This window comes from Molothrus aeneus, chromosome 26 (assembly GCF_037042795.1).
Source record: "Molothrus aeneus isolate 106 chromosome 26, BPBGC_Maene_1.0, whole genome shotgun sequence".
NCBI lineage: Eukaryota > Metazoa > Chordata > Aves > Passeriformes > Icteridae > Molothrus > Molothrus aeneus.
Genome location: NC_089671.1, coordinates 862,180 through 885,263, shown reverse-complemented (window position 1 = coordinate 885,263; position 23,084 = coordinate 862,180). Strand labels below are relative to the sequence as shown.

General features: G+C 50.7%; 1 protein-coding gene across 2 annotated transcripts in view; it reads right to left on the bottom strand.

Annotated features, from left to right (window-relative positions):
- Nucleotides 1-22,119, bottom strand: part of RPTOR (regulatory associated protein of MTOR complex 1) — a 109,540-nt gene extending 87,421 nt beyond the window's left edge. The window contains exons 1-3 of one of the 2 annotated variants that reach the window (XM_066565814.1): nucleotides 21,883-22,119; nucleotides 10,125-10,227; nucleotides 8,085-8,167 (exon numbers count right to left, since the gene is read on the bottom strand). In XM_066565814.1, coding sequence (XP_066421911.1) covers nucleotides 8,085-8,167; nucleotides 10,125-10,227; nucleotides 21,883-22,044 — 348 coding nt within the window. In that variant the 5' untranslated portion in view covers nucleotides 22,045-22,119. The remainder of the gene's footprint in view (nucleotides 1-8,084; nucleotides 8,168-10,124; nucleotides 10,228-21,882) is intronic. The other variant, XM_066565815.1, reaches the window with a different exon arrangement.
- Nucleotides 22,120-23,084: the final 965 nt, after the last annotated feature.

The window sequence follows — 23,084 nt, the reverse complement described above, 5'->3', positions numbered from 1 at the left end:
GAACACCTTTGGGTTTGCACAGCTCCACAATAAACATCCCAGGGCAGGATCCAGGGCAGGAACCCAGGACAGAAACCCAGGGCAGGATCCAGGGCAGGAACCCAGGGCAGGAACCCGGGGAGCAGACACACCCCGAGCCTGTTGTGTGATAAGCTCAGAGATAACTCAGCCCTGCAGCTCATCCCCACTGCCCATCAATCACAAACCCAATCACCTCAAGCCCACGCTGATATGGCCACAATAACTCTTGGGTTGGACACATCATGCAAATGCAAATTATTCTGAACCATATCCACTGACTCCAAGCTTAATTTTATATTAAAAAAAAAAACACCTCCTTTAAGGTGTTTTAATTTTAGGCTGTGGGCACATAAAATTACCCTGATGCAAATTCATGAGGATTAGGCCAAGATAATAAAAACTGCATATTTAAGTACAAGGGAGTGTGCTGGAAATCCCAAATTGACGTTACAGGCAGCAGCTTAACCTGGTTAACACAGGCCAGGAGAAAACATTACTGATAAAATTATTAGTCATTGCTAACTTGAAAAATATTCATTACAGCGAAGACAAACTAGAACTTGGAGATGCTTTAATTTAAATACTGGGCTAAGGCAAAGGGAGACTCCAGCCAGTCTGAGGCAAGTCCCCTGCAGATATCTGGGTGCATTTCAAGCCCCTGTGCATCTCCCCCGTGCTGATTCCCCCTGGAGCAGCCCGAGGCTGCTGGAGCCAGGACAGGGAGGTGGCAGGAGCCAGCTCTGAGCCTGGCACATCCCCTCCTGTGCCTGCAGCCAGCAGTGGGGACTTTACCTTCCCTCTGCAGTCTCTGACCTTGCTTTCAAGTCCAATGTGAAATGAATTCCAAAGTACCTAATCCTCACTGTGCAGGCTCAGGATCCAATAACACTTCCAAAAAAAACACCTCGGAGCAGTTTGTTCATGAGAACTGATGTTGACAGGGAAGACAAAAATCAGGACAACCAACCTTGAGCTGCTGCTACAATACATCCACAAGACAGGTGTGCTCCTCAGCAGTTACAAGCTGCTTCACACTGCAGGTTTGTGCCAAAGTTCACAGAAATTCCACCCACCAGCCTCCTGTGTTTGGTACAAATCCTTCCCTCTCTGCTCAAATAACCATTCTGAGAGGGCTGTGTAAATAATTGCTTGCCTTTAAACAGAGGGGATGGTAAAAGAACTCAAATCTGCTTCTCATGTGGCAGATCTGCACCCTCAGCCTGGTGACAGCTCGATGGGTCACATCACAGGGTGCCCTAACAGGATTTGAAGTACACCCCAGGTGACATCTTTCAAACCTGGTTAGTCAAACAACCTAACTCCTAAGCATCAGTGTCAGCTCCATTCCTTCTCCGGAACCTCAGTTTCATGAGCTCTTTAAAGGCTCTGCACCTTCTGTTTGTTAAACAGAAACCTGGACCTTACTGGGGGCCCAGTTCAGGCTGCAGGAGTACAGACTGGTAACCAGTTTGGTTCTGAACCAGTACAAACTGGTGAATTCTCAGACTGGCTGTCTTTACACCCTGGCCTGAGTGCACCATCCAGGGAGGAGCTGCAAGGCTGGGGCCCTGCAGGGCAAGAACTTCATCTTCTCAATACTAAATAATTGTTTAGTAATTTCAGTGCTCCTCTGATTGCAAAGTAATTGCTTAATGAAGCAATTTTCTGATTAAAAACACCTTAATGAGTCAGGAGAAGGAAAGCCAATCATTCCGAGGCTTATGCCTTGTTAATCTCCACAGGAAAGGAGTTCAAACCAAAGCACTCAGGATTTCCTCATTCTGCCTTAGAGAGGAGCAGGAATATGAATAAAAATGTGAATAGTTTCCTCTTTAATCTCTGAGTTCTGCACAGAACTGGTGGTGTCTGTTAGCAGGAAGCTCCCAGTGCTGTGCCAGTCTCCAGCCCTGCATCCCTGCCCAGCAGATCCAGGTGCATTTACTGGGCACAGAGCACCAGGGTGCAAGGGCCAAGGGATCTGCAGGAGGCTCCTGCTCCCCATCCCTGGGACCCTGCACTGCCCCCTCAACACAAGCTAAGGTGCTTTTAAATAGGTCACCCAGAGCTGGGTGGTAATTACAGAAACACGTTAATCAGCTTTGCCAGGCAGAGCTGCTTTTCCCTCCAAGAGCATTTTCCTGTCAGCTCTTTCTTCCCATCTTTGACAAGCTGACATCAATGGTCACAGGAAAGCACCCTCAAAAGCACAAACCTTCCTCCCTGCCAATTCTGGCCCCATTTTGATGGCAGAGCACAAACCAAAACAGACATGAAGAATAAAACATGGGAAATGAAGTTATTGCCAGAAGTGTGCACAGGAAGGCAAGGGCTTGGAGCAGGAGTTCAGCTGCTGTGTGATTTCCCTCCTTCCAGCACATCCTGCCCACAGAACTCCAGCCTTGCAGCAGGTGCAGAGACCCACAGGATTTCAGATTTTCCCACTGAAGTGACTTTGCAAGTTTGCTGACTTGGCTCCAGAGTGCCAGCCCCTGCTGCCTGCAGTGCATGGCCAGCTCAGCTCCCAGAACAGCCTAATGCCACTGCCTGCTCTCTGCAGCCTCTGAACACACTTCCCCACAGCACTCCCTGCCTCCAACTAGTTTTTTTTCCCTTTTTGTGACTCATTTTTCCAGGAGAATCTCTAAAAAATCAGTATTAAGTACACCACTGCTGCAATTTCACAGTTTCCACTTTCAGCGGTGTGTTAAAGATTTATCAGGTTTTTGGGGTTTTTTTTCCTCACTATCAAAAGCATTCAAACATGAGCTGTACCCAGAGCTGCAGCAGGGAGCTCCTCCCTGGCACAGCCAATTCCCAAATCCTCAGTTATCCCTGCTCCAGGGGCCCTCCCAGGTACAGCTGCTCCAGAGCAGGCAGGAGGAGCCTCAGGTGAGCTCTCCCCACCTGCCAGGTGAGCTCCAGCTCTCCCCAGCCAGGCCTTGCTGAGGCAGGGCAGGGATGCAGAGCACCTGGAGAGCCACCAAGGAGAAAACTCCAGCCACTGACTCATTCCTCCTCATTTCCCCACATTCCCAAGGCATTAAAGAGTGGGTTCATCACCTGGAACCTGTGCTTTCCTGGCCCAGTGCTTCCACAGGCAGCCCCTGGCTGACAGTGACACTCTGACCACGACAGGTTTTCAGACAGAAGGAGAGCAGCAATAATTGGCTTTCACAATTAGACTTGTTGACTCCACTTCTGTGGCAGACTTCTTCTGAAAAAAAGCCCTGCTGGCTTGTGCTGAAGACAGTTGATCTTTAACAAGACAGCAAAGGATTGATACAGCAGAATTTTGCAGAGCCTGAAATAGCTGCCAAATTCAAGAGGCTGTTGGGAAATGAAAACCAACAAACATAGTCCTCTAAGGAAAACCTGGTTTTGTTAAACAAGGTCACACTGTCTTTTTGGTTTTTTCCTTCCTATTCATTTTCTTCTTGTATGTTCCTACATCTGCAGATATCTCCTACTGGAAACCAAGTACCAGGTTTTCCATGTTCCCCTTCGGAATTCTACAGTATTTCTTCTGCAAGAGCAATTAGTATTTGCTGTTGTTTTAAAAGAAAAACCCTACAGAAATAAAGGAAAAGTATGACTCACTGAGAGACCAATAATTAGGTCATGTGTTCAATTAGTTTTCATGCTTAAGTAGTTACTCTTTAGGAAATGCTCCCCCTTTGATGTGCAGCAGCAACTTCCCAATTAATTAGGCAGAAAAAAGCAATGAAGGAATGAAACCTCAGACACCGAATCAAAGCCCAGAGATCTCTAATGAGGGGAACAACAGCATCAACAACAGACAACATGCACTAAAAGGTAGAGCCTTTCAATGATTCACTTCAAGTATCTTGGCTGTACTTCCTTTGAAATGAAGAGAAAACTGTTGGGAAGCAGACTAGAAGAGAGGGAGAAGCAGCCTGTTTGATCAGAAAATCACTGTTTCCTTGAAGGCCTGCCACAAAAGAGATAATTTATCCATATTGTGGGAGCTGTGCCCTCAGAGACCATCACTCACTGGTGCAGACAGGAGGCAGCACACAACGGGTGAGATTGGATCAGAGAGAAATGGGAAAGCCCTTTCTTCACAAGCTGCCCAAGGAACAGCAGAACTGCCCTGTTCCAGCTGCAGGCATTCCCAAACACCAGTGCTTGCTTTCAACCACCCTTCCCAAAGGCTTCCTAAAAGTTTATTTAATCTTGTCTTCTAGATTTCCCCAGCCCTTTCCCCATGCAGGATTTCCATCCCCCTTCATGGCTCAGAGATCTGCCTCACCCCAGGGATGCCCATTCAGGTATAATCCATTCAGCTCTAATGAAATCAGCTCCTTCCAGGACAGAATTAACACAGCCCCAACGACTCTCTTAGAGAAAAAGGAGGAAATTGAGAGAAGAAAAAGGGAGGCAAAACTGTAGCACTTGAATTAAAAAATCAATACTGTAATTGACTTTGTTTCATGCAGGCAAGTGGGTGTGAGGGGGATGTGGTGGTTCAGTCCCTTGGCCTTGCTGGTGTGGGTTGGTGCAGAGGGAGTGCTGATGGCAAATCACTGCTTTGGGGGCAATCTTACAGAGCTACAGACCCCTCACACTCCATTCAGCTGCTTCTCAGAGGATGTAAAAACCCCTCATTCCACAGAAGAGGTGCCCTTTAGCTGGAAGGTCTCTGTACAAAAGATCCCAGTGCAACAGCTCAGCTGGAGCCATGCAGGAGCTGAGTGTCTGCATCCTCTCACCTCTCCTAGGAATGGTTATGAACTGCAGATTCTGGCCTTGCTGGCAGAACTGGGAAAGCTCATCAGAGAATAAAGGAGAGGACTGCAAAAAGCAGCTGGTGCAGGAGTGCCACTGGGACCTGTGCACCAGTGAAATCCCAGCAGAAGCAGCAAAATGATGGAGTGAAGGAGGAAAAACTCCTGTGAGTATTCTGGTCAGTTTGGAGTTAAAGGGAGAACCTGGCCAAAAGCCAGACCTAACAAAGTGAGAAAAAAAATCTATAATTTCATGCAAATTTAATAAGCATATGGTCCAGACTAGTTCATAGCAGGTCCTGAATTATGTAAACTGTGCCTCATCCAAGCCCAGCCTTTGGCTGCACTGCACACCCACAGGGATGGAGGCACAGGGCCCTGGCTGGGCTGGCCAGGAGATGGCCAGCAGGAGAACTGGGGAACAAAGCCAGGCAGCAGATCCATCCCTGGGCTCATCCCTCAGGCTCTGAACAGGGATCAGGGCACACAGGGTGCTTCACACACAGCCTGGAGGCTGCAGGGAACTCAGCGAACACCCTGATGCTCCCCAGCCAGCCCTGCAGGGCTGCAGCCCAGGGCCCAGCCCCACTGCCAGACTGGGCCTGCAGAGCAGTAACTGCTGCTCAGGAAAATCCCCACGAGCTCCTGCATCCCAGAAACCACCCCAGTGCAGCAGCACTGGCAGCTCACAGCCCACAGCCCCGTTTGCAAAGGCTCTCGACTCCTCAACCAAGGCAAGTCCCTGCTCTGCAGTGGCACAAGGTGCAGTGCTGCCAAGAAATCTGAATTTACACCCCAACAACAGGGAAATATTTGCTGCTCCCTGCCAGCACAGCAAAGCTGTGCCCTGGCTGGGCACCTGCTACAGGGCTGCACCTCACACAAGCTGGGGTACTGAAGGGGGTCAGCAACTGAGAAATCCAATTTCAACATGATTACCTAAATATTTTAAATACCCCTGCCTAACACAGGGCTTCTGCAGGGACTCTGAATGGGGCCAGCACCAGATAAATCCCATTTCAACATGATCAATTCCTTACCTAAATATTTTAAATATAGGGCTACACCTCAGACAGGCAGGGTTCTGCAGGGGTACTGAATGGGGCCAGCAGCTGAGAAACCCCATTCCAACATGATCAATTCCTTATTTAAATATTTTAAATACAGGGCTGCACCTCACACACGTAGGGGTACTGAATGGGGTCAGCAGTAGAGAAATCCCATTCCAACATGATCAATTCCTTACCTAAATATTTTAAATATAGGGCTACACCTCAGACAGGCAGGGTTCTGCAGGGGTACTGAATGGGGCCAGCAGCTGAGAAATCTGATTCCAACATGATCGATTCCTTATTTAAATATTTTAAATACGGGGCTGCACCTTACACAGGTAGGGGCACTGAAGGGGGTCAGCAGCAGATAAACCCCATTCCAACATGATCAATTCCTTATTTAAATATTTTAAATACAGGGCTGCACCTCACACACGTAGGGGTACTGAATGGGGTCAGCAGTAGAGAAATCCCATTCCAACATGATCAATTCCTTACCTAAATATTTTAAATACAGGGCTACACCTCCCATAGGCAGGGCTCTGCAGGGGTACTGAATGGGGTCAGCAGTAGAGAAATCCCATTCCACCATGATCAATTCCTTACCTGAATATTTCAAATACAGAGCATGTGAGCAGCATCCCACAGAAACTCCAGTTGTTTTATTCTGGGCAATCCTGTCTCCTTTCGTGGTGCTGCCAGCAGCAGCCCCAGCCCCTGCAGCCATTCCCTCCATTCCCTCCCCAGTGCCCGCAGGTCCCAGGGAAGGTTTCCCCTCTCTCAGGCATTACTGGGTCCTGTGCTCTTCACTTTCACTCCTTCCTCCCCTTCCATTCTCAGCTGCTTAAGCAGCCCCTTTGATCCCTGTAATTGAGCCTCTTTCCAGATTACCCTCAGCTTTAACCCCTTCCCTGCCCAGTAACACTTAAGCCCCAAGCCCAAGGGGGTGTTAGTGTGGAGCTGTCTCGGTTTTCCTTCCACTTTTTCACCAGCATCTCAATTATATCTGCACTGAATTGCAAGAACTCTGTACTTGTTCAGGGAAGTCTTTATCAAGACAGATCGAGCCCACAGCTCTGTCGTCTCCTACCCTCTCCCCCAGTACAATCTTCATTTGAGAACTGCATGAAATGACTGAATATTGCTTAACTGCAGGATTTTGCAGAGGAAACAACAGCTGAAGTGGTTTCTACTCCCGCAGCACACAAATTTATGTAGCTACACAACAATAAAGCAAAGTCTTAAATTTAATCAGAACAAATACTTCAAGCAATGGCAAGCTAATAAATTATTTAGAAAGGGGCTCAATAAGACCTGGAAGGAAATATCCATCAGCTGTGCAGCCTGGGAGCTTCCAGAAACAAGGAATTTTCATGTTTTACCCCTTGTACAGTTTTCTTCCAGAAAAGCTGTTTGCACTGAGCAAAAAGGGGGATGTTTGAACAGAAGGACTGGCTGGCAGCAGTGCCACAGGACTGGTCACACCGTGGTCACCACTGCCACCCGCCATGGCAGCAATTAGCACCCCCTGTGCATTCCCAACAAGGTGCTGATGGCAGCAGCTCCAGCCCGGGGATAGCAGCTGTTTCAGGAGATTGTTATGATTGGCTCTTTCCTCCAGACTGCCCGGTTTTCCCCAAATTGTCTTCCTTCCATCCACTCCTCAACCATTCCAAGCCCCCAAGAAACAGACCAAACTGGATGTATTAGTATTTATATGAAAGCTCTAGGAAATTCAATAATGCTGCTATTGTTTTATTGCAGATGGCACACCAACTTCTCTTTATTACTGCAGAAAGCTCCAGAGCCCTGTGGAGCGCAATAAAGCAGGACGTGTTTGGCTTTGCAATGTGTCAGGGCTGTGCTTTCCTGCAGGAAGCAGGGAACCAGCCCAGCTCTGGGATTGCCTCCACCAGGCCCACGCAGGGAGCCTGCTGCTCCTGAGCTGGCCCTCCTCCCCAGCCAGAACACAGACAACACGGGCTGTTTTCACCTTTGCTCCAAGATGCTTTTTCTCCTGTTTGATTCCAGGCACTTTTTGAATTTTCTGCTAAATTCTCGGGCTGATGAGATTTGAAAATTGCCAATGTGCCACGAGGTAAAACACAAAAAAGAAATTCTCTTGTCTCAACTGTACACCGATATCTGCCATAAAAGCTCCAAGACAGAAATACCCTTGGAAAGCCTTGAGAAGAAAGGCCCAGGCTGGGTGGAGGAGAGGCCCCAGCCCTGGGCAGAGGGAGCCCCAGGAGCAGCCCACACTCACCCTGGGCTGCCAGTTCTCATACTGCTTCTGCAGGTTGGCCCCGATGGTCTCCAGAGCTTTCTGAGGCCCCATGGACAGAGGATCTGGGAACAGAACACACAGCAGCAGCTTCAGCCCAGTGCATCTCTCAGGGATGTTTTCATGCAGGCTCCTTTCATTATCAAACTCACTAACACCTTGTTCCTCCCGGATTTACTCCCAAAAATTATCCCCAAATCCCTCAGTCCAACAAAAATCCAGCTCCATTACAGACTGTCAAATGTGGAAGATTTCTCTCACTGAGGTGCTGAACACAATTTTGTTTTGAAAGACAGGAGAGGCACTGCATTTGTTTCTTTTAATAATGAAATAAGGTTTCTATTGTAAATAATGACAAGAACTCAAATTGGTTAAATATTTGATGACAAACATTTTCTGTTGATGAATGCAAAATCCTGCTTCATTTACTTCCTCTGCTTCCTTTGCAGAGATTGTGTGCCATTTGTAATATTTAAGAAGTTAATTTTATTGCTAGATAATTACCACAATCCATACATAGCAATACAATTCCAGGCCATGTGCTTTATTCAAACACCATGGACATATAATTAAACAATTAACAAGTTTTCTTAAAAAAAAAAAAAACAACCTACAAGCTAATATTTTCCTATTTAATATCAATTATTTTAAAAGCATCAAACCAAATCAGTGAAGGGTTTTTTTTTTCCCCAGTTTTTGCAAATATACTTTTGTTAGAAACAAAATGCAATAGAGCAGGATGAAAGCAGGATTTTGTGCTATTTTTCTTTACTGAATAAAAGCTGCACGTGGCTCTGCTCAGAGGCCATTTGTCACCAGGGGTGACCAGCTGTGACCCCAGCTCAGGTGTGAACAGCAGCAACTGCACCCCAGAGAGTTCCCCAGCCCCTGCACATGTGGCACAGACACTTCTGCACCCCCACTCCCTGCTCCTCACACTGATGGCACAAAAACATCAGATATTTCCCCAATTACCTTTTTCAGAAATTTCAAGTTGGCTGGAAGTGGAAGGAGCACTTGTGTACATAAACAAACTGAAAATTTAATTACAAAACTGCATTCAAAATTCTCTTTGCTAATGATAGGCACTAATGACTTTATTTAAATGCCTCTGCAATGCTCCTCTGCTCGTGTATCAATGAGACATCAGGGCTGTGCTCTGCTCTCAGGCACCTGCTTGTGCCTGCTCAGGGCTTCCATCAGCATTTCAGGTTAAAAACCTGAGGTGCTGCGATTCACAAAGCAGATAAGAAAGGGTAGAAAACCTGCTGGAAGTTTTTAAAGAGATTCTGGTTGTGCAGTGATCACTTTGCCCCTGGGGCTGCCAGAGCCCTGAGCTGAGGATTACAGGGACGTGCTGGAGGCTGAGCATTCCCAACTCCTAGAGAAAAACCAAACCTGAGAAAGCTTCTGTACACAAGATACTTCCTTCAAATATTACTTCAGAATTGTCTCATCTTGATAATTACACTTTTTTTCTCCAAAACCAAGGGAACTTTTAATCACAAAAAAACCTAAGAATTGAGTCCAATGCTGCATGAAAGTAGCAAACCCAGGTGTTGAACTGCTGGCAAAACATCCTTGGGAACAATTCCAGGTCTTCTGAATGATTCCAATTAAAACAGGCCCAGAGCAGCCACCTCAAAACACAGCAAGGTGTTCCACAGACCTCACTGCTCTGCTGGCCCAGGCAGGGAAGGGGGATTGAAAGCTCTGCAGGTCCCTGCACTCTGAAGGTGCCTCTGCTCAGAGATTCCCTTCAGGTATTTATAAATCTAAAACAATTACAAGAAAGCAAAGCAGCTCATTAACAGCTGCTTTTCTCCATGGCATCTCATTTCAGAACACAGCAGGAGAGATGACCCACGGCAGCAGGTGGAGCTGGACTCTTCATTAACCCAGAGGCAAATCACATCCCACGTTTCCTTCTGCTCAGCCCCGTCTCAAGCCCTGGGAATGCACAATTTTGGGATGGATTCTGTGTCTGTGAGACCAGGGGAGCCTGGGGCTCTGGGCACTCACCAATCCAGCACTCCAGGCGGGCACAGGGAGTTGTTTTCACCACGTCTGGGGGATCCACGCCGACATTGAGGCACAAAACTAAGGCAACACTTACAGTCTTCATCTGCAAAGACAAGAGCACAGCCTTAGAGCAGAACAGCACCGCCCTGGGCTCCAAACTTCACCCTCCCAGACCTTCTGCAGGGCTTTATCCAACCCCTCCTACCTGCTCTTGCACATGGACTATTTAAAGCAAGGCCTGACTGGTGAAATTTTTCATATTTTTTATTAGAACAGTACTTAGACTCCATGTTACTATTTTTGTTATTATTTCCAAAGCCCATTCTTCTCTTTCTGAGCATGGAAATGGATCCCAGTGAACTTTTGCTACTCATCTTAAATTAGCCATTGTCCAACTGAACCACATTATTAAAACATGAGGCAATGCTATTCAGGGCCCCTGACCAATATTATAATGCAGTGTGTGATCTCTAATATTGAAACTAAAGGAATTACAATGGAAAAAGCCAAGTGACAAACAAAACTGTGAAAAAATTAAACAAACACACACCAAAACAAAGATATTTAGTGCATTTTTTATTTTGTTTTCTTCACGTGTTGGGTTTTCTTGGAGAGCCCTGTAAGGAGGAATCCTGGCTCCAGCTGCTGCTCCACATGGGCTTAACCCACCCAGGCACCCCAAATGTACCCAACCCAAACCCACCCAGCCCCACCTGGGACCCAAAACCTGCATTAAACCAATGACAAACCACCTTGGCCAGCTAAAAATACTGCCTGGAAATTATCACTTCACATCTTTATGGGTTTTTCCTGGACTCCCTCATGCCAACACCTAAACCAGAGGAGGAAAACAGAAGCAGTGATGAGGCTCTCAGTGATTCCAGGCATTCAGGGCTTGCCTGCAGCAAGGCCACCCACATCCCCACCTCCCCAGGGTGCTCCGTGCAATCCACAACAGCAGGGGGAAAAAAATCCCAAATTTCACACTTAGGGAAAACCCTAGAGCCACATAAATGTGTAATTTACCCAGAAACTGGAGCAGCCAGACACCATTCACAGGCTCCACACCAGGACAGAAATCCTGCTGCATTTCCTCACTCCCATGGCCGTGGTGGGAACGTGGAATAAAAAATCAGCAAGAACTGTGGTTCATGGCTTCATCCCAAGCCCTGCTCTGGCTAACAAACCCTGCAATCCTGTAGGGGCTCCTCGTGCCAGGAATCACCCAGGGCTCTGCAGCACAGAGATGGAAACAGGAGCCGGGGCAGGAGTTCCCTGATCAGGATTTGCCCATGCATGGGGTGGGTGGATGCCCAGAGCTGCAGCTCAGCACTCAGGACACGTGCCTTAGAGCACTCTGTCACGTTAGGGACACCCCAGAAAAAGCAGAACCAGGGGCAGCTGCAAGGTGCAGCCCAGCCCTGCAGCTCAGTGTCATGGAGAGCCCAAATCCACCACCCCAAACCCCCTGGGCACTGCACAGCCCCTGCCCTGCCCTGGGGACACCTCCCCAGACAGCCCAGGCACTGCCAGCTGCCCAGGGAGCTGCAGGGTGGCAGGGCATGAGCACTGCCAGAGCCATCCACGCTGCCACACACACGCCCAGTACCCCAGGGAAACACAGAAAACTACACACAAAATGACTGATTGGGCCTGGAAACACATAAATCACTCTTGCAAGAGAAAGTACCCTGCCAAGCAATCTTCTCCATCTCATTTATTTATTGTTTCCCATTTGCACTCTAATACTGACTTATTTTTCAGTATTTTGCTGGTAATGTCTGATCGGCGGCTGATGCTGAACAGGCTGATATTTATTTTCCATTCCCAGGTTCGGGCTTTTAAATAAGTGTTTCTCCTGGAAAACTGACAGCAAAGCCATGAGAGGAACAGGAATTGATCCCAGAGACAAATGGGGTGATTTCCCCTCTGCCACCTCCCCTGAAGGATGGAAAGCCCTGCACTCCACACCGTTTGCTCTGCTAGCAGGAGCACACCCTGAGAGCCACAGCTCATCCCTCTCCCTCTCCTCACAGGGAGCATTTTTCCCTCAATTTCCCATCCAGCCCTGCCCTCTGGCAGTGGGAAGCCATCCCCTCTGTCCTGCCACTCCATCCCTTGGAAATTGTCTCTCTCTGCATTTCTTGTCAGCTCCTTCAGGCCCTGCAAGGCCACACTGAGGGCACCCCAAAGCTTCCCCTGCCCAGGTGAGCAATGCCAGCTGTGCCAGCCTCTCTGAGGCCACACTGAGCTCACCCCAAAGCTCCTCCTGCCCAGGTGAGCAATGCCAGCTGTGCCAGCCTCTCTGAGGCCACACTGAGCTCACCCCAAAGCTCCTCCTGCCCAGGTGAGCAATGCCAGCTGTGCCAGCCTCTCTGAGGCCACACTGAGCTCACCCCAAAGCTTCCCCTGCCCAGGTGAGCAATGCCAGCTGTGCCAGCCTCTCTGAGGCCACACTGAGCTCACCCCAAAGCTTCCCCTGCCCAGGTGAGCAATGCCAGCTGTGCCAGCCTCTCTGAGGCCACACTGAGCTCACCCCAAAGCTTCTCCTGCCCAGGTGAGCAATGCCAGCTGTGCCAGCCTCTCTGAGGCCACACTGAGGGCACCCCAAAGCTTCCCCTGCCCAGGTGAGCAATGCCAGCTGTGCCAGCCTCTCTGAGGCCACACTGAGCTCACCCCAAAGCTTCCCCTGCCCAGGTGAGCAATGCCAGCTGTGCCAGCCTCTCTGAGGCCACACTGAGGGCACCCCAAAGCTTCCCCTGCCCAGGTGAGCAATGCCAGCTGTGCCAGCCTCTCTGAGGCCACACTGAGGGCACCCCAAAGCTTCCCCTGCCCGGGTGAGCAATGCCAGCTGTGCCAGCCTCTCCTCCCAGCAGAGCTGCTCCATCCCTGGCATCATCCTGGAGCCTCCTCTGGGCTCTGCAGCAGCTCCAGCTCCTGCCTGAGCTGGGGCAGGTGGGGTCTCACCTGAGGGGCAGAGGGGACAATCCCTGGCCCTGCTGCCCACGGTGGGCTCAGCCCAGGCTCTGCAGGGGTTTGTGCAAGTGACTGATCAAAAAAACCCCCAATAATGCTTTTCCCATTTCTAAACTCTTTTGGAACAGTGCAAGTGACTGATCAAAAAAACCCCCAATAATGCTTTTCCCATTTCTAAACTCTTTTGGAACAGTGCAAGTGACTGATCAAAAAAACCCCCAATAATGCTTTTCCCGTTTCTAAACTCTTTTGGAACACACCAGAAACTTCACTGCATATTTAAAGGTTCCTAATGCAAGCAGCACGAGGACATTCTCATCTGTCATTAAGACAGTGGAAATTTTCTTTCCCCCGTTTCAGGAATATATCCATCAGAATACATTTCCATGGATTTTTGTTAGAATTAAAAAATGAAGCAGGAGAACATTTGGCGAGTTTGTAAGAAAACCAATATCCAAAATGCCTTGTCAGCAAAGGCTCAAGATCAAACCACAGCAGCTCTTACTGTGGGCTCTGCACTTTGGAGTGTCATTTGTATGTTAAAAAATGGGCTACAACTCCCCAGCTTGTACTGCATCCGATTCCCAGTGATTTAATAACGCTGGGTCACAACCTGCAATCCCTAAATGGCCAAATCCACTCGGGCAAAATGCTCTTCCTGAGAAGTGATGGCAGAGAATTCATCCCAAAGCCATCAGAAATGGGACTGGGGGAGCAGAGGGAGTTCTGTGTCTGCTCTGGGAGAAGCTGCTTATTAAAGCATTTGACACTAAAATTTACATCTTATGCTAAAGACCTTCTAAAATATTCCTAATTCATCTCTTATTTCATTTAGAAGCCAAACAGATCTGCAGGTGAGTACAGTGCAATATCTGCAGGTATTTTCAGCTGGGAAAAAACCATTATGTTCTTCTGGGTTTGATTGAAAACGTGAAGTTTCATCACCCCAGGGAACCCACCCGACCCCGCTGGAGCATCCCTGGGAGTGACTCCAGGCCAGGCTGAAACCAAGACACCCATTTATTTCAGCCTGGGTGAGACCAGGTTTGGAACTCAGAGCCATAGAACTGCTTTATATTCTAGTTCAAGTTATACCAAGAGGAAGTCAGTGCATTTATGAGAAATTCTGCATTTTGTGGCACATCTCAGACTGGACGTTTTAGACCCCATTAATATTTGATTTTTACACTGCAATTTGCAAGCTGAAAACTTTGTGCTTAAACATTACCCAAATGAACACTCAAGTGTTAGAAACCTGCCTGGGTTTATGCCAGTGAGTTCAAATTGCTTCTGGGAGTTAATACAAACACAAGATTAAGTCAGCATTAAACATGAAATATATGCAGATACATTATTTTACAGAGTTGAGGATGAACTTATCAGCATTAAACACAGATCCTAGGACAAATTTCCAAATTCCAAATCCTCGTGTGAGTCTCATTTGAAAACCCTCCCTGGCCAGGAGACTCAGTTTCCTGCTTGTGCAGGAAATTCATTCCCTCCTTGAAGCCTTTTTTCTTCACATTTTCTTTACCCACATTTACAGATTTAACACAACCCTCTTCCCCACCAGCGAGGTGTTCCTCAGGTAACTCCTGACTGTGGGCTCCTTTGGAGCCCTGCCATGAAATGTTCCATCAAGGAGGTCTCCAGAGAGAGCAGGAACAGCACTATTTAACAGGAGGAAACATTGTTCTCCCTCGAGCTCAGTTCACTCTGCAACACCAGAGGTTCCTGCTTGCTCTTTGCCAACCTTCCCCTTTTTTTGGGCTCCCAGCTGAGAGGTGACAAGTGGTGACATCTGTCCTGCATCATCCGTGGGGCTCTTCCACTGAGGAACAGTGGAAATCAGCCTGAAATCAGAAAAGGCTGAAGGTTCTGAAATCAGCCTGAAATCAGAAAAGGCTGAAGGTTCTGAAATCAGCCTGAAATCAGTTTCTGATATCAGAAAAGGCTGAAGGTTCTGAAATCAGCCTGCAATCATTTTCTGATATCAGAAGAGGCTGAAGGTATTGAAGGCAAGCCAAGCCTTGCCCCTGCACTCCCTCACAGCTGCACAGGACCCGTGCCAGGCTCCTGAAGGAATCATTCCCTCCCTATCCCACCTGGACACGACTCTCCCCCAGCCAGGGGAACAGAGCTCCCTGCTGCCCCTCCAGCTCCTGCACCACTTCCAAGGTGAAGCATCTTAAAAGAAGAGCTTTCAGTTTCAAGGATTTTTTATAATGTAAAGTTTAAGATAAATAAATTGTTAAGGAAAAAAAAATCATCTCCATGTGCTTCTCCACAGCAAGAGAAGCAGCAGAATGCAAAGAACTCCTTCAAGCTGGCATTAATAATTCAACAGCTCTGCAGGTTGTCTCCAGCCATCTGCAGCCCAGAGTGGGTTCCTGGTGTGCCAGCCTGCTCCACATTCCTCGATCAACTCCTCCTGAGGGCTTGGTTTCCTTCTCTCACCTCGGAACTCAGCACTGCCACTCTGAATTCTCTTCAGGGCTTTATTGAGCCCAGCACAGGCATCTCCTGCCCACAGCTCCAGCTCCTCACAGAGAGGAACAAAGGCCACTCTGAGCTGCTGCCCTGAGTGCCCTGCAGCACTTCCCAGGCTCGTGGCTGAGTTCTGCTGGCACTCACTGCCAGGTATCCACAGGCACTTCCCAGTGCAGCTCCTCTGTGTGACAGCAGTGACATCCAGGGCCCCCAGAGATCCAAGGTGTTACCCACTGTGCTCCAGGTTAAAACTGCAGACTGGAGCAGGCTGCTCCTGGCTGCCACAGCCCAGCAGCCAACGCTGCTTTCCAACCACTCCGGGATGCTTGGAGCCAGTGTGGGCTTTCCTTCTCTGCCAATCACTTCTAAAAATAATGAAAATAATAGAAAGCAAACATTTTGCTCCAATGATCTTTGCAGGTTGTATAGAGAAAGCAAAGAACCACAAGAGGCGTGTCCCAGGTGTCACTCCCCATTTATCTGTGGCAGGGTTTCCTCCTCATCCGTGCCTTGCATTCCTGCAGGCTTCTCCCCCTGGCTCCACAGCATTCCCACTCCTGTCTGGCACTGCCTTTAGGAGGTGCCCATCTTCCCAGGCACGACTGCTGCTGCTCCAGATCTTCCCTGAAATGTTCCTTCCAACCATTCCTGGACAGCCCCTCAGATCTCCCACAGCCACTGCCTGGGGATGCACTGGGGCTTTGATCAGGAGCAATCCCTGAGCCACAGCCAAGAGGGCACAGAGCTGGCAGTGCCAGGGACAGGACAGGGCACAGAGCTGGCTGTGCAGGGACAGGGCACAGAGCTGGCTGTGCAGGGACAGGGCACAGAGCTGGCAGTGCCAGGGACAGGGCACAGAGCTGGCTGTGCATGGACAGGGCACAGAGCTGGCTGTGCCACAGGCAGGACAGGGCACAGAGCTGGCTGTGCAGGGACAGGGCACAGAGCTGGCAGTGCCAGGGACAGGACAGGGCACAGAGCTGGCTGTGCAGGGACAGGGCACAGAGCTGGCAGTGCCAGGGACAGGACAGGGCACAGAGCTGGCAGTGCCAGGGACAGGGCACAGAGCTGGCTGTGCATGGACAGGGCACAGAGCTGGCTGTGCATGGACAGGACAGGGCACAGAGCTGGCAGTGCCAGGGACAGGACAGGGCACAGAGCTGGCTGTGCATGGACAGGAATGGCACAGAGCTGGCAGTGCAGGGACAGGAATGGCACAGAGCTGGCTGTGCCAGGGACAGGAATGGCACAGAGCTGGCTGTGCCAGGGACAGGAATGGCACAGAGCTGGCTGTGCCAGGGACAGGACACAGAGCTGGCTGTGCCAGGGACAGGAATGGCACAGAGCTGGCTGTACATGGACAGGGCACAGAGCTGGCTGTGCCAGGGACAGGAATGGCACAGAGCTGGCTGTGCCAGGGACAGGAATGGCACAGAGCTGGCTGTGCATGGACAGGACAGGACACAGAGCTGGCTGTGCCAGGAACAGGAATGGCACAGAGCTGGCTGTGTCAGGGACAGGAATGGCACAGAGCTGGCTGTGCATGGACAGGACAGGACACAGAGCTGGCTGTGCATGGACAGGACAGGAATGGCACAGAGCTGGCTGTGCATGGACAGGACAGGAATGGCACAGAGCTGGCTGTACATGGAGAGGGCACAGAGCTGGCAGTGCCAGGGACAGGAATGGCACAGAGCTGGCTGTGCCAGGGACAGGAATGGCACAGAGCTGGCTGTGCATGGACAGGAATGGCACAGAGCTGGCTGTGCCAGGGACAGGAATGGCACAGAGCTGGCTGCAGCCTGAGCTCCTGCTGCAGGAAGCCCAGAACAGCAGCACAGGGCTCCATCCACAGCTGCAGAGCGCTGGCCTGACCCAGCCCTGGCTGCTCCCACAGCCTCCTCCCCTGGCACTGCCCCTGCTCTGCCCTCTGCACAGCACTGCACTAATTACACTAATTACCCTCTGCTCCATCCCTCCCAACAAGAGCTGGAGGTCACCGTGCCCCAGTTCCGCAAGGATGGGTCAATAAATGCAAACACAGATAAAAGCACTGGTGAGGGTGCTGCTGGCACAGCCTGTGGCACCAGGAGAGGAGAAGGAACCCCTGACACCCCACAGCACAGCCTGGCACTGAGGGATGCCACCAACACAAACCTGGCACTGGGTAACTCATCAGCTAACCCAGTGAAAGAGGCCAGAGAAGAGCAGAGGAACAAGACAAACACCAAATGGACCGAGGGGTCTATCAGATGTGGCAGTGGCAGCAAAGCTGCAGCCCCAGAGGGATCAGTGACCCCTCTGGCCAGGCCAGGGGAGAAGGTCAGCACAGCCCTGAGGCACTGAGCAGCAGCTCTGGGGCCAAGCACAGCCCAGCTGCCCAGGAAGCCACCAGCCCTGGGGCTGGCACCTCCTGTGTCCTGTGAAACCAGGCAAACCCTGCTCATCTGAATCAAGCACATCTGCATTTCCAGAGAAACCTAATTGTGGATCCCTCTTCTCATAAAAACAGGATTTAATTCTCACTCAGCAAGTTATGAGGCAGCAGGAAAAAAAAAAAGTTGAGGTGAAAGTATTACAATCAGCTTTGTTGCTCTTTGCTTATCTTAGAAATCAATATAAATACAGCAAATCTTAATTTAAATATTCTCAATTTAATAGCAACTTGTCAGGAAAACCTGGTGTACTTGGAGTCTTTTTCTTTAAATCAAGTTATATGCTTTGGTTGCTACAGAGGCTGGGAGATTTAATTCAATACACAAAGCATAATTCCAACCCTCTTGTGTTAAAAATATTCTTTAAATAAATAATAGATCAAAGCACTGTCACTTTGATGGCATATGCAGTCCACGGAAGGGGGAGAGGAAGGATTAAATGTTTTCAGAGCAGCCCTCATGGAGGAAGGGGCGGGGGACACCAGTGAATTCTCACTTATTTTCTCTACATTTACCACTCATTACTCTGCTGATTTGATTCTCCCCTTATCAGAACTCTGCCTTCTAAAGAACCTTCAACTTCACATAAACTCTGGGGTTTTTAGAGCAACAAAGCAAGATGAAAAGAGGAGTCATTCCACTCCCAAAGCTGTGAATCACTTCCTCTAACTGTAGTAGAGCTCTGCTCACTCCCCATGACTCCTCAATGAATAAGGCAAAATCTGCCACTGCTTGGGGCTTCCATGATTCACAGGGGAAATGGGAATTCACAGGGGGAAATGGGAATTCACAAGGGGAAATGGGAATTCACAGGGGGAAATGGGAATTCACAAGGGGAAATGGGGATTCACAGGGGAAATGGGAATTCACAAGGGGGGAAAGGGAATTCACAGGGGGAAATGGGAATTCACAGGGGGAAATGGGAATTCACAGGGGAAGTGGGAATTCACAGGGGGAAATGGGAATTCACAAGGGGAAATGGGAATTCACAGGGGGAAATGGGAATTCACAGGGGGAAACTGGAAATTCACAGGAGAAATGGGAATTCACAGGGGAAGTGGGAATTCACAGGGGAAGTGGGAATTCACAGGGGAAATGGGAATTCACAGGGGAAATGCCACAGCTTTACCTGCCCTGGGACTGCAGAGCCTCGTCTGGGCTCACCTTTGAGCACCTCTCCATTTAGGGACAGGCTGGGGTGTTCAGTGGCAGGGAATGGCCCCAGCCTGGGCTGTGGGGAGCTCATGGATCACACTGAAGGTTCTGAAATGTTTCCCACACTCAGCTCACAGGCAGAGGCACATCCCCTGCAGCAGCAGCAGCACCCAGAGAGAGGAGCACACCTCCATCAGCCCTGGCTTGTAGGAAAGGCAGCCAAGAGCCAAAAGGAGCTGCAGGAATTGGGGGTGGGGACAGAGGCTCCCCCTGGGCCTGCAGGGAAGGAAGGGGCTGAGCCATGGGCTGGGCTGGAAGGACAGAGGGACACCAGGGGCTGTGGGCACTGACAGGGCTGCAGGCCACTGGGGACAGTGGGGAAGGCAAGGGAAGAGGAAGAGAAGAAACTTCCTGAAGACAGCTAAAAGTGGAGGTAATTAATTTGTGATGCCAGAGAGCAAAACAAAGCAGTTCAGGAACAAAAAGCAGGAAATCAAGAGCCCATCAGCTTCACCCTGATGGCACAGGCTGCCCTCACAGCACCACTGCTCACAGGAAAACCCCACAAAGCCCAAGCTCCTGGGTTTTCTGCAGGTGCTCCATTCCCTGGGCAAGCCTGTCCCACCCAGCTGGGCCATGGGAAAACAGCAGCATGAGTGAGCTGCCCTCCCTCCACCTCCTGCACGTGGACACGAGGTCAAACCTGATCAGATTCTGTGAACTGTTTGCAGGGTTAGCCAAACTCGAACTCAGTGGGTGGAAATATTTACCAGACATCCCCCCTGCAGCATTCCAAACCCCATCCTCATCCCCTTCCCTCCCCAGCTGAGGCTCTGCCCTTGTTACCTCACATTAAGCACTCAGGAGACAGCCAGTGACAGCTGAAAAGGGGAACAAAATACAAGACATGACAAACAGCTGCTGAGATCTAAAAGTAATGAGGTTGAGCATTCTGAAATCAGCTGCTCTTCCTCTCTCAGGTGTCTTTACGAGCTTTTGGTACCTAACAGCTTAAGGCACCTGTTCTTAAACAAAAAGTAATTAAACACAACAAGAAGTTTGTCCAGAGGATCCCTGATCCAGACACAAACGATGCCTGAGCTGCACCACTGCCCTGGTGGGAAGTTATTTGGTGTACTGGTGTTTGAAGTTATCTCCAGCTGGCAGAGAAAGCAGAAGAACTAAACTGAAAATTTGAGATTTGCTTCTATTTTCTTCTTTCACAAGAGTCAGATTCAGCTTCTTGGAGAGTGAGCAGGGCCCAGCCTCACTGAGCTGGTCCCCAGAGAGCAGCAGCAACAGCCACGACTTTATGGCACAGAGAGTCCCAGGGGAGGGAACTGCAGCTCCACAGAGCCAGGCAGCAGGAGCTGGGCTGGGCTGGGCACTGATGGTAGCAGGCACCTGAAACATTTCACAGCAGCCACAGAGAACCCCTGAGCACCCCCTGATCTGCTGCTGCTGCTGCTGCACAACCTATTGATCAGCACAAGGAGGGCAAAGTCATTCCTGAATTAGAAACAGGCAACTCTGCAGATCAGGGATGGAGGAACAGGAAGCCTCCCAGGAAGGCACCTAAAATAGACCAGCAAGCTCATCACACCTCCACAGTCTAGTGGAGAAAGTCTCCTGTATGCCAGAACCCTTTGGAGCAGAGCACCCAGCGTGGTGTCTGTGCTGCCTTCACATCACACCCAAAGCCTCAGCTCAAGCCAGCAGTGAGCTGCCAAGTCCCACCTTCAGATCATGGTTCGGAACTTCTGAGCAATGCAATCACCACTCTGGGAACACTGAGACTCAGGGACAGCCTGGGCACAGAAATTACAGCTTGCATTCCAATGAGTTATTCCATCCTTTACAAGAGGATCATAAACCTAACAGAAATCTGGTCACCAGAAAAACCCATAAATACCCACAAACACCTACAAACAAAAAGTTATGGGTGCAAGAACTGGGAGAGCCAGCAAGGCTGGGATCCTAAGCAGCTTCCATGAACAGAACAAGTGCAGATGATGGTCCAGGACATTTCTTAGGTGCTTGCTTTGCTCTTTACTGAGCCATTGAAGGTGTCCCACAGAGGCAGCAGAGGATCCCAGACTCCCAGCTGGGACGTGTCTGTGTCACTCCCAGCACTGTCAGTGACACACAACAGGTCCCCAAACACCCCAGGAGCTCCTGTAACACACCCAGAGTTCCATCTGAAAACTGTGCCCTGCCTCCAGAACCCCACAGCCTGTGTGTACCCAGGAGTTCCTGCTGTAACACACCCAGAGCTCCATCAAAAACCATGTCCTGCCTCCAGAGCCCCACAGCCTGTCTGTGCACAGGACAGCCTCACTGTCCCCTGTGCACAGCAAACCCACCCAGCTCCAGTGCAGCTGCACCCCCAGACTGCTGCAATTCCTGCACCTGCAGCTCCTCCTGAGCTCGGGCACTCCACTGCCTTGCCCAGGACACACCAAGCTGCATGTAAAGAGCCTAAGTGAAGGAGCTGCTCCAAGAGCCCGGTGCCATGAGCATCACACCAGTGTCTCTGGGGCAGCTGCAGGTTTGCTGCCCTAACCCCACACCAGGACACAAACCACGGGATCCACAGCCAGCGTTTCACCTGGCTACAGCTCAGCACCCTCTGAGCTCCGACTCCTGCTCCACCTGTACCCCGAGTGCTTCTCTGCAAACCCCACGGTGCCCTGGAGCATTACCCGGTCCTTCATCCTCCAGCTCTGAGCCAAAGACTTTGAGCCTTCGATCTTCTCGCAGTGCCTTTTCTTCATAAAGGCCAGGGGCAAGTTCCAGTCCGTCAGGTCGGACTCATCCTCCTCCCCGAGCCCCAGGAGAGGCGACTGCAGCATCTCAGACTCCATGGGCGGGGGAGCTCCGGGCACAGGGTGGGCAGCGATGTCCAGCCCGGCACCCAGCGGGGCCGGGGGTCCCTCCGGCCGGAGGGGCACGACGGGCCAAGGGCGGCGGGGGCGGCGCTGCCCGGTGCGCGGGCAAGGACGGACCCGGGACACGCAGCGCCTTCACCTGGCGCAGGCAGCGGGCCCGGCCGGGCTCGGTGGCGCGGCCCGGGGAGCACCGAGGGACCGGCGAGGGACCGGGCCCGGGGCCTCCCTCGCACCTCTACCCCCGCGGGCCCCGCGCTCCCTGCGGCGGGCACGGCGCCCGGCCCATCGCGGCTCCCTGGCACACCGGCGGGCCGAGGGCGGCTCGGCGAGCAGCGCTCCGGGGGCGGGCGGCGGCGGACGGGACGCGCGTCCCGGGGCGCCGGCGAGCGCGGCTGGGCTCAGCACCGCGGCACGGGGGCGGCCATCTTGCCCGGCCCACAATGCCCCGCGGTACGGGCTGCCGCGCGGGACACGCCGCGCCGCGCGCTCCGCCGCGGGGACGGCGCGTTGCCATGGGGACGGCGCGTTGCCATGGGGAAGCCCAGAATCCCGAAATCCCTGAGGCTGGAAAAGCCCTCCCAGCCCATGGAGCTGTGCCCCATCCCCACTTTGTCCCCAGCGCAGAGCTCTGAGTGCCACATCCAGGAATTCCTTGGACATTCCAGGGATGGACGCTCCTACCCTCCCTGGGCAGCCCCTGCCAAGGCCTGACCGCCCCTTCCATGGGGAAATTCCTCCTGGTGTTCCTCTGTGGCAGCCCCTGCCGAGGCCTTGTGAAAAACGCCAACCACTTGTTTTTAAATTTTTAAAAGTTTAATAGTAATGAAATGGTTATAAAAATAGTAATATAATTAGAGTACTAATCATTTGGACAATTGGGATTAGGACAATATGAGACAATAGAAACAAAGAGTTACGGACAGTCTGGGTACCTTTTCTGGGCAAAAGAAGCCCGAAAATGACCCACGTTAACAGAGGATTAACCCTTAAAAACAACAGCCTGTTGCATATTCATA